Source organism: Aotus nancymaae, unplaced genomic scaffold, assembly GCF_030222135.1.
Source record: "Aotus nancymaae isolate 86718 unplaced genomic scaffold, 86718_ANA_hifiasm-v0.15.2.pri h1tg000002l, whole genome shotgun sequence".
NCBI lineage: Eukaryota > Metazoa > Chordata > Mammalia > Primates > Aotidae > Aotus > Aotus nancymaae.
The window spans coordinates 8,485,518-8,496,056 of NW_026988413.1; the positions used below are offsets into that span (position 1 = coordinate 8,485,518).

General features: G+C 56.5%; 2 protein-coding genes across 10 annotated transcripts in view; both read right to left on the reverse strand.

The window, feature by feature from the left end:
- Positions 1–1,101, reverse strand: part of LOC105711263 (zinc finger and SCAN domain-containing protein 2) — a 19,337-nt gene extending 18,236 nt beyond the window's left edge. Inside the window, exon 1 of the mRNA XM_064372222.1 lies at positions 1,027–1,101. The gene's annotated coding sequence lies outside the window, so the exon portion shown is untranslated. The remainder of the gene's footprint in view (positions 1–1,026) is intronic.
- The window catches only part of ZNF775 (zinc finger protein 775), a 19,977-nt gene extending 9,438 nt beyond the window's left edge, over positions 1–10,539 (reverse strand). Inside the window, exons 1-4 of one of the 9 annotated variants that reach the window (XM_064372203.1) lie at positions 9,559–9,588; positions 7,251–7,378; positions 6,193–6,894; positions 1,027–1,106 (exon numbers count right to left, since the gene is read on the reverse strand). In XM_064372203.1, coding sequence (XP_064228273.1) covers positions 1,027–1,057 — 31 coding nt within the window. In that variant the 5' untranslated portion in view covers positions 1,058–1,106; positions 6,193–6,894; positions 7,251–7,378; positions 9,559–9,588. Of the gene's footprint in view, positions 1–1,026; positions 1,107–1,808; positions 2,059–3,453; positions 4,043–6,192; positions 6,895–7,250; positions 9,257–9,558; positions 9,627–10,438 lie in introns of those variants that run through there. The other 8 variants (XM_064372198.1, XM_064372183.1, XM_064372207.1 and 5 more) reach the window with 8 other exon arrangements.

Sequence of the window (10,539 nt, forward strand, 5' to 3'; positions counted from 1 at the left end):
CAAGACACACATGCAGCTAGAGTGCTTCTGCCACCCCCCGGCTCCTTGGACGGGGGTGCAGCTGCACGACTAGGCTCCCTGAGGGTCTGCATCCACACACCACACACCATGCTTTGCACTGGCCACGTTTCTCTTTCACCCCGCTGCCTGATTTTTGTCTCAGTCTTGGGTCTGCTGACATGATTTTCCTGGGAGGGGAGGCGGCTCTCCCCCAGCGGCAATGAGGCAGGGGCCCTGGGGTCTATAGGGCAACTCCCCTGGGAGGGGAGAGGGAGGTAAAGAAACCCGAGTCACACTGTGCTGAAGGTCGGACTCCCAAGGGTGCTGGGCGTGCTCTGGACTCAACTCCACCGAGGGGCCTAGAGCCCTTCTGCAGCCGGGCCATGGGCCACACGCCACATGCGCCAGGCGCGCCAGGAAGGGCTTGCAAGTGCTGCTCCCGGACGCCAGGGGCCGCTCCACCCCAGGCACAGGGATGCTGGGCAGGGGCTCCAGCCAAGAGCACATGATCATGCCAGGAAAACTGTCCACTGGCAGCCAGTATTTCATCACAACCAGCTCCAAGCGGCTTAGCCAATAAGGACCCTGAACTTTGAGTGACCCCAGAAAGCGTTAATGGACTCAACTGAAGACAGTGTTCTGCTGGATGAGCCACGGGGTTTGTTCCAACCAACTGTCCTACCTAGAGTGCTAGTTTTCCATGTCTAATTAATATGACCCCACAAACTTCCTATTCCAGCACATAAATAACCCTCAGTTTCCTCAAGGCATGGGTGCGCATGTGTACCCTTGCCGAACAAGTAAAGGGACCAGGCTTTGCCGTTTTTGAGCTCCCACAGCCTCTGTCACTATTCCATTTTTTGACATGGCTGTTCAAGCCCTGGTCCCCACCCTGAAACTCTGCATCAGTGGGATGTACTAGCTACTGCTGAAGGCACTGGCTCGCACCTGGCTTCAGAAAAGGTAAAGGCACGCAGCCTGGGTGGAGGGAACCCCTGCTGCCCTGCCTCCTCTCTTCTCCCTTACCTGTGCTGTCGCCAGCCAGGCCACTCTCCATCCCTGGAGGCCTCCGAGCATCAGCGCTGGCTGCGTCCCTTCCCTGCCATCTGTCAGAAAGAAAAGCAGAAGAAAGAGAATGTGACTGTGGGACAAGGACCAAACTCAGGGTCCCCAGCCCCGCTCCCATCCCAGAGAACACTCTCTTGTCCAAAGAACTCTGCTATCCATGGCCACATTGGAAACGGGCAGGGGCTCTTTATGTACGCATACCTGCTGAGAGCCATAATTCCCATTTTACCAAAGAGGAAACTGAAGCCACAGAGGGCCCCTGATGTGCCTCGAGTCATGGAAGTGATGAATGGCAGAGCTGGACAAAAACCCAGGTCTAACTCCCACACCAGAGCGTCACACCCCACACCCTCAACATCCGCAGGGCAGCGAGTGACGGACGCCACACCTGAGAAGCAGGAGCCTCGAGTAAGGTTAGAGACATGTCTGTGACGCCACGGTCAGGAATGTACCTGGAAGGCAGAACGGCCCTACACGTTTCCTCAGTCACCACCCACCCACAAAGCCCCCATCCATGTTCTAGCACAAACCCTTCCAGAGAGCTCAGGGGCCAGCGTCTCCATATGAGAGCCCACGCCCAGCTCACTGAACTGGGATTCATCTTTGTTTTTATGCCCAAGTCTTCTGAGCTTTTCCTGACATGCCTGGAATATGAGCGGGATGGATCACTATGTGGATGCCCCAGGCCTTTGCCCTGGCTGTCCCCTTGTCCCAGATCCCCGTCTGGCTCACTGGCTCACCCCCTTGCTTCTGTCGGCTCCCGGCTTAAATGTCCCCTTCTCAGAGTGGGCATCCCTGGCGCTGCTGCTGCTTTTTCTTTTTTGAGATGGAGTCTTGCTCTGTCGCCAGGTTGGAGTGCAGTGGCGCAATCCTGGCTCACTGCAACCTCCACCTCCTAGGTTCAAGTGATTCTCCTGCCTCAGCTTCCCACGTAGCTGGGATTACAGGCGTGTGCCACCACACCTAGCTAATTTTTGTATTTTTAGTAGAGACGGGTTTCACTGTATTGGCCAAGCTGATCTCAAACTCCTGACCTTGTGATCCACCCACCTCAGCCTCCCAAAGTGCTGGGATTACAGGCCTGAGCCACCGCGCCCAGCCCCTGGCTCACCAGCCTAACCACCTCCCATTTCCTCTTGAACATTTTTGCCACCTGACATGATCTTGTCTGTTCCCCACCACGGCAAGGCCAGGAGCTCTTCATGCTTGCCGCTGGATCCCCAGGGCCCAGAGCAGAGCCGGGCACACAGAGGGCCAGTAACAAACATGGGTGGCAGGACTATGCTGCCCTGACTGGCCAGGAGCTTGCAGCCTGAAGACTCAGCTCGTCCTCACTGGGGGTGCCCGTCTCCTAAGGACAAGGATGTGGTCCCACGCGCCTGTACCCCCTAGCAGAGCAAAAACGTGGCTGCCCACGGAGATGCACCACTCACGCTTCCTGCTGCCTCAAGGGAGGGGCTCTTCCAGGTTTTAGTCAGCCCATCCTCCCAGGTACCATGGCTCGGCCACCCTCACAGAAACACCCACCCCAGGCCCTGAGAGCCTCGCAGAGACCCAGCCTCCCTCTCCCACATCTCCTTCAGAGCCCAGACACTGGGAGCACACACGCAGACTGGGAATCTGGACCCTGACAAGAGAAGTAGGGAAGGAGTGAATATGAATCTAGAAAACACAAAGAATTATTTTTCCTGGTGCAAAGAGGGGAAGAGAAGAAACACCCCCCTTTTTTCCAGAGCATTTTGTTTAGAAACTTCTAATTAATAAGGTCTATCTCTGTCTTTTTGAGATGTATGTAAATCTTTTATTTTTTATTTTTGCAGTAAATGCTCCTCAAGTAGAAATAAATGTTTTCAAAAGCTAAATAAGGCCAGGCAAGGTGGGTAATCCCAGCACTTCGGGAGGCTAAGTGGGTAGATCACCTGAGGTCAGGAGTTCGAGACCAGCCTGGCCAACATTGGGAAATCCTGTCTCTACTAAAAATATAAAAATTAGCCAGGCGTGGTGGCACACACCTGTAATTGCAGCTACTCGGGAGGCTGAGGCAGGATAATGACTGGAACCTGGGAGATGGAGGTTGCAGTCAGCCAAGACTGGGACAGAGTGAGACTGTCTCAAAAAAAAAAAAAAAAAAGCAGCAAAATAAGCCTCTGCCAGCGTTACAACTCAGGACTGTCTTTCCCATGGTCCTGGGGACCATTTCTTTGAAATTTAAATATTAAGGAAGATGCCGTCCCTACTTCCAAGTCTCCACAGGAGGGTAGGGGCCTAACTTCAGCAGGCACCTGGCTCCAAATCACAAACCTATCTCCTGTCATAAAAATACAAGAAGTTTATTTTTCCTGTGGGTAAAGGCAATTAGCTAACACAGACGGTCACGCCAATTACCAGGTGAATTTAGGACGACCTGCGTGTGACAAATGGTGTTGTCTAGTCCTCTTGCTGGAGGCTGGTTGCTGTTCATCCTGAGAGCATGTCTGAGCGGGCCACACCTGCCTGGCTCTAGCAGGCAGAGACGCTGGTCTTTGATCTCTCAGGGGATTGCCCATGATACGCATCACATTCCGGTTTCACACACATTCAATTTTTCAAAACCTTTTTTTCTCTTCTACTTTTGCAAAGAGCTTTTCTGGGTTGGCAAGAGATTTTGATTTCAATTCTATTTCCCCAACAGGGGTCTGTAAGCATGCGTACTACGGTTTCTTACAGACACTCTAACCTGGTTGTGGTGTAGAGAAAATGTGAGCAGTGGAGGAGGAGGCGCCGGGGGACCCTGGTGGGGCTCTGATAGGTGCTAGGGGTTCTCCCTCCACGCCACCCTCCTCCCTCTGGGCCACTCTGTGAGCTTCTGCATGCCACACCTTGGGAAACCTCTCACCAACTGGACTTAACGTCTACCTAAAAAGGCACCGAGGAGCTGGCGGACACAGAAGCCACCTTGATGAAGGGAACTCAGACTGAGCGGGGCAGAGCCCGGGGCAGATCCCGGGCCAGAAATCCAGGAGGATAGAGGGATAGGCCTGGGTTTACACAACGTGAGACCCCCAAGCCAAATCAAAGACAGTCCCACTGCACCCACCCTGCCTCCCAAGAGGTATTAGGACCTAACAGCCACCCCAAAGCAGCAGGGCTTCCACTGTCCAGCTCCTCCCTCGAGTCTCGGGGCCTGTCTTGGGCCACACCAGGGCTCGAGGGGAAGCAGCCTGTGGTTTATGTAAGAACAGAAGCAGAGATGGAAGGAAGAGGACCCCTGAGGACCCAAGAGGACGGAGTGAGAAATTCAAGGGGGAGACACAGAGGACAGCAGTAAGGGGAAGCCAAGTCTTTGGGGACTTGCCTCTACTGGTGTGCTCAGGTGGGCTATGTCTGGGAAACGGCACGGCAGGTTTCCTACAGACAAAATCCAGGAAAGCCCTCCACGTGACACATTCCAGCCTGGCCCACCCTAAGCTTCTCTCCTATTCTGCCTCTCACTCTGCTCTGCGCATGGCGGTCCCCTCCTAACCCACCATCCTAACACGTCCTCGGCCACCTGGAGACACCCAGGAGCCAGGTGAGCGGGCTGCCCAGCAAAGCGCCCTGGCCAGAAGACAGGCATCAAGGGGCAGATGTGCCATCTGTCACCAGTGCCCACATTGAGTCTTGCAAGGCCACTTCGTCTATCGTACAAGTAGACCCCCGACCCCAATACTGGACCACCTTTCCTCTCCGCGGTCCCTCGGGCTCTGAGGGGAGCAGGACACACAGAGGTCCCCTTTCCACGCCTGGATCTGGCCCGGCCCTCCCCGCACAGGGTCAGGCTGCAGTTCAATAGGAGCCCCCCGTGGGCAGGCCTCAGCCTGTGCCCAGCTGCCATGACAACTGCGGACCAACCGCACAAAGAGGGGATTGAGCTAGCAGCAGGTGGAGAGGCCGGGGCAGGGGAAGGCAACAAAGGAGCTTTGCTTGTGGCAGAAACTTGGGGGTGGGGAGGCCAGACAGCAGCTGGGGTAGGAGGAAGGCCACAAGCCAGAAAGAGGCACCTCGGAGACCTGTCCTACTCCCCATGTCAGGAGAGGTCCTCTCCATCTCCGCCCTGGAACCTCCCAGCAGCCCAGCACAGCTCTCACAGACCCAGCGCCCCAGGTCGGGCAGTCAGCAGCAGACCATGCCGCAGATATCACCTGCTGCCAGTGGAGCGGAAGCAGGATCGGCCACCAGGCGCTAAGGCTTTCAGGGGTGGGGGCAGCTCCCCAAACCCCAGCCAAAGGCCCAGCATCAGGCCCTCTCAGCCCTGAGGTCCCAGCAGGTCCTCACTTGCTGGGCAGTGCTCAGCTGCTCTTCTGTAGGAGAACCCCGCAGAAACTGGCCTCCCCAGGCCTGGCCCATGCCCAGCCAATGCCTCCCTGCCCATGCTGCCCCCCTCTACAGCCGCATCCTTCCCAACTCCACCTGGTCCCCAGAGCCATCCTGCCCTCTCCCCTAGCCCACACCTGACTGCTATGTCCTCAACTTGTTCTGTCTCCCTGCGAGACCCCTCATTCAGGTTAGCCCCAAGGAGCGGGGACTTGCTCCCATGCCTGCCCGCCCCTCACAGGCAGAAGGTGTGTAATGTGTATTGAATGAATGAGTGAATGAAACAATGGAGGACTCAGGTGGCTCCTCAGGCTCCAGTCTTCTGTCACTATCAACAAATCCCTCAGGACCAGCCAATGGTATTCTCTGCCTCTGATTTCAGTTAATAGGAGTAGATGTTTTTAAATTCAATATATGATCCTAGGGACACGAGAAAGTGATGTAAACGCTAAACCACACACAAACACACCCAGACACAATCATATCGAAATACAGCTAAGTAAACAAAAGTTCAAAGACACAAAATTACATGAGAACACCTGCAAAACTGTCTAGGCAAATACAAATAATGTGAGATAGTTTTTTAAACTCACAGACACACCTACAGATCCACAGACACGCAAATGTGCCACTGTGAACCAGGTCAGCACAAATCACTGCACAGCACACTTAGGAATACAGAAACGCAAAGCCACCCATGACACAAGTATCCTTGCACACGCATGGCCATCCCATTGGGCCCACTTGCTCCAAGGGAAAGAACTCAGAGAGGCAGAAACAGAAGCAACATACCCTCATCGAGCCAGGAAGCTGGGGGCCATGAGTCACTGTTGGATGACCTGCACTGGGGTGGCATAGGTCAGCAGGAGCTGCAGCTGGCTGGAGAGAAGGTAGAGCAAGACAGAAAGCCCTAGAAAGACAATGAGCCGGTGTCCAGCAAGCCTGGTGCAGTCTGAGATCCTCCAGGGCCTGGCCTGTGCGCTCTGGGCCAAGGGGATGCAGCGGGCCTCTCCTCTTCAGCCAGCTTTGGGTGACCCTGGGCCGCCATCTGGCTGGCTCCTTGCCATAGTCTCCCCCTAGAAGCCCACTGCCTGAGGCTGGCAAGGATGATCTTCTCAAGGCCACCCTTCCTGGTCCCTCCCCTCAGGACCCTGTCTTAATCAGGAGCCCCAAGTCCCAGCCCACCTGTCACTCACCCGCTGCTAGTCCCTGGCTAGTCTCTGCAGCACTTTGGGCTCAGGTTCCTGATGGCGCAGGTGACCAGCTACCTGCTCCCCGGGTTTGGGAGCACCACCGGCGGCAAGCCTAAGCCCGATGCGCCAGGCATTGTCTGTATAAGCCTCTGCCAATGGCCCTGCTGCCGCTCACTCTTCCTAAGCCATCACTCCTTCCAGCCACTTGGGAATCTCAGAGGCCCCCAGCGCCACACAGGAGCCTCCACACTCCACCTCGCAGGAGAAGTCGGGTTTGCCACGGCTCTGGTTGTGGCACTGTCTGCAGAGGCCTCCACTTACCAGGGCAGTTCTGCCCGCCCCTCCCAGAGCTCCCAGCCCAGACCAAGTGGGCATCCCCTCCTGGACCTGGAGGCCTCCATCCCTACACCCAGCATCAGGCACCCTACACCCTCCCACAACGCCCCGTTCCAACCCCATGACCCACCCTGTTCCTCTCCAACATCCCAGATCCCCCTCAGCACAAGACCACCCCCACTGTGACCTGTCTCCCAGCTCTGACCCTTCCCCTCTTCCTAACCACCATCTTCAGACCTCAGTCTCCCAAACACCCCAGTCCTCAATCTGGGGAGGGGGCAGAGGGGTGGAGGCAGAGGTAAGGGCAGGACACTGTCCCACCCAAAGAGCAGGCCACAATGGAAAAAGCTGTCGAGAGGCCCAGACAGGGACTGGGATTGGGTTTGCTTCTGGTTAGCCACTTGATCCCAGGCAAACCACTTTCCTTCTCTGGGCCTCAGTTACGCCACCTGCAAATGGAAATAACGCTTGCGCATGGTATAGAATTGTTATATAGAGGGGTGGGGACAAGAACCTTGTGAGAGGACTCTGAGAGACATTCCCAAAGTGCAAGACAAATTCTATTTAGGTCACTGCTGTTGCCATCACCTGCTCCCCACGCAGGGTTATAAGAACTGTACCTCAGGGGATGAACGGCCAGCCCAGTTTCAAGGCTTCAGTTTGCTCCCACCAACATTCCCAGACCTGATCCGAATCCAGCCAGGTCACTTGCCTTACCTCCCAGAGGTCCCCAGTTCCACCCCAGCCATGATCCTGAGGTACCTCCTTCCAAGACTTCCTTCACCGGCCAGAGGTGCACACTCTTGCTGGAACTGTCCACCCGCACCTCCCATGCCCCATACCCATGGCCCCCTCCTTGAAGCCTCTGCTTACCCACCTTCAGAGGCGAGAGCTGTCCTCGGCCCCAAGTCTAACACTCAGGAACCTGTCAGGGCCCAGATCTGAGCTGAAGGCCGAGGACAAACCCAGCTACTAACAATCTTTAATCAGGTGTCACATTTTAATTAATAAACACTTTTCCATCCCTTGCTGCCTTCAAAGGACCTTGGGAAAGGAAAGTGAGGTGGAGCAGGGACCCCTTCAGGGACCTGCTGCACCCTCTGAATCATGAAAATAAAGGAAAATCTTGAGTTCTCTCCAGGGAAATTCCAGGCACCTATCTGGTCCTGAGAAGTAAAGGAGCAACCTGATAAGGTAATCATAGCGAAAACAGCAAAGAAGTTAGACCATAGGAGACGTGTGGCTGCCTATAGAAACTAAAGATAAACATCTCAGCATACGTCCCTGAGTTGTTTTTCAGAAACCCAGACCCCCACCAAATGGACGTGCTGGCACACAGACCTCAGATAAGGGGGAACTGAGAACTCAGCTCTGCTGATCGCTCCCCACTGCACCCTGACACGCCCCACCCTCTCACAGCTCCTGAAGGTGCCATGTTCTGGCACCCTGTGACCAATCTTGGAAGACCCTTGCTCAACTCTCCCCTTCCCAGCCCAGATCAGGGATCGCTTTGACCAGGAAGCCTTTTTGGACACACCAGCCTCGGCCAGGAACCTCTTCTCTGTTTCACCTGTGCACCCAGGACCATCGACATGGAATCATCATCGTCATCAATATTTTGTCAGTCTGCAACAAGACTACATGCATCTTAACACAGGCTCCTTCTCTCTCCCCTGCACCCAGTACAGGCCCCACACACAGTAATCCATTAATAAAAACTGTCATGAGGGAACATTTAAATAAAAGAAATTTCAGTACAAAAAAGATTTGAAGCTCAGAAGCATGAAACCTTGAAGCTGAAAGGAGACAACTGCCATCTAATCTCTTCATTTTATGGATGAACATGGCAACAGTTAGCTGTGAAGCCTCGGACTGTCCTCCACCTTTAGCCCCACACCCAGCCCCAGCTCAGATCAGCTCAAAGGGCTGAAGGAGGCCCCATTTCCACACCTTCCACAGGTAGACATCCTCTACATTCTTCACAGAGGGGATGCCCCCACCCCACCTCACTGAGTTCGCGGCTGCTGTGCCCATCTTCTTGAAGAGTTCACCACACCCTATACGCACACACTTCGAACTTCTGCGGTGCTTCCCTCTCACTCACCTCCACCCCCAACCCTTAACCCCGCTCGTTTAATCACACATTTATTGAGCACCTATTATGTGCCTGTCACTCTGCAGCGAGCACTGGGGTTCCTGCCCCCAGAAGCTGATCTATCAGGGAGGCTGACAGGGACAGGGAACTCGGAACAACGGGACAGCCCAGGAGGGGCCGCGCGCGGGCGACCCTCTACTCGTCACCGCGTCCTCCCTCCGTCCTCACTAGCCTCCCTCCTGACCTCGCTGCCTTGGCCTGGGGCCCTCCCCACCCCCGGCCGCGCCCCCTTCCCCTCCACTGTGTGAGGGCAGGGGGAACGCTTGAGACCCGGGGCTCGGGGGTCGCGCGGGCTCGAGGGGGGCGCGCGGGGCTCAGGGCAGCCCAGGCCCCCGCCCCATCCCTCCGCCCCAGCCCGGGCTGGGCGGAGGCAGCACGGGAGGAGCGGGGCCGGGCGCTGGTCCTTCCCTCGCACCGCCCTTCCCCGCCCAAAATGCAGAGGGACTCCGAAGGAGGCGACGGGGAAATAAATACCTTTGACTTTGTGGCTAAGGTTAACGGGAACTGCCACCCCGAGGGCGACTTGGGCACCGGGCTCCAGGCCCTGGCCATTCCCGGGGCAGGCGGGGCGGGCACGAGTGTCTGATTGGCTGGCGGGCCTGGCCATCCCTGGGGCCGCCCAGCCACCCCATTGGCTGCGCCGCTCAGATGACCCGCCTGGCCCTATCGGAGCAGCCCGCGGGGCGGCCCCTTTGTTCTCTGGAGCCAATAGCCGAGGGAGGAGGGCTGACCTCGCCCCCGCGAGCGAGCAAGGCCCGGCACGGTGAACGCGCTCGCAGCCGGCCGCGAGGCCGCTGGGAGGAGACCCGGCGAGTCAGGGCCCCGGATGGCCGATGGGGTCCCGGCACCCCTGTCAGACCCGTGCGGCCGTTGTTACGCCTGCACTAAGCGCACGCTCGCCGAGCGCAGTAGCGCGCCGGGAGCTGTTTCTCCCTGCTGCAGACCCATCAGGGCCCCGACAGAAACCCCGGCTGAGTCTGTGGCTGCCCTCAAGCCGCGACAGCCCCACCGTGGGATGCGATAACTTTTAGGGTTCACTGCGAGGGACCTTAGAAATCACTACACTCGACCTCTTCGTTTTCTGTTTCCGGGAGGGGGTCTCCCTCTATCCCCAGTGGCGCGATCATGGCTTAGTGCAGCCTAGAACCCCTGGCTCAAGCAATCCTCCCGCCCAGCTAACTTTTTAAATTTTTTGTAGAGACGAAGGTCTCGCTGTGTTGTCAGGCTGGTCTCGAACTCTTGAGCTTAAGTGACCCTCCCGCCTCGGGCCTCCCAAAGTGTTGGGATTACAGGCCCGTGCCCGGGCCCAATCGCTTTGTTTTCTAGCTGAGGAACCGCTGTGAGGTTACGTTACCAGGTCGGGTTACTAGGTAGGGCTCCCAGGAGCGGAATCATCCCCGCCCAGCTGCTAACCCGGTCCAGACTGCCAAGGAGAGACCTTCAGGAAGGAGTATG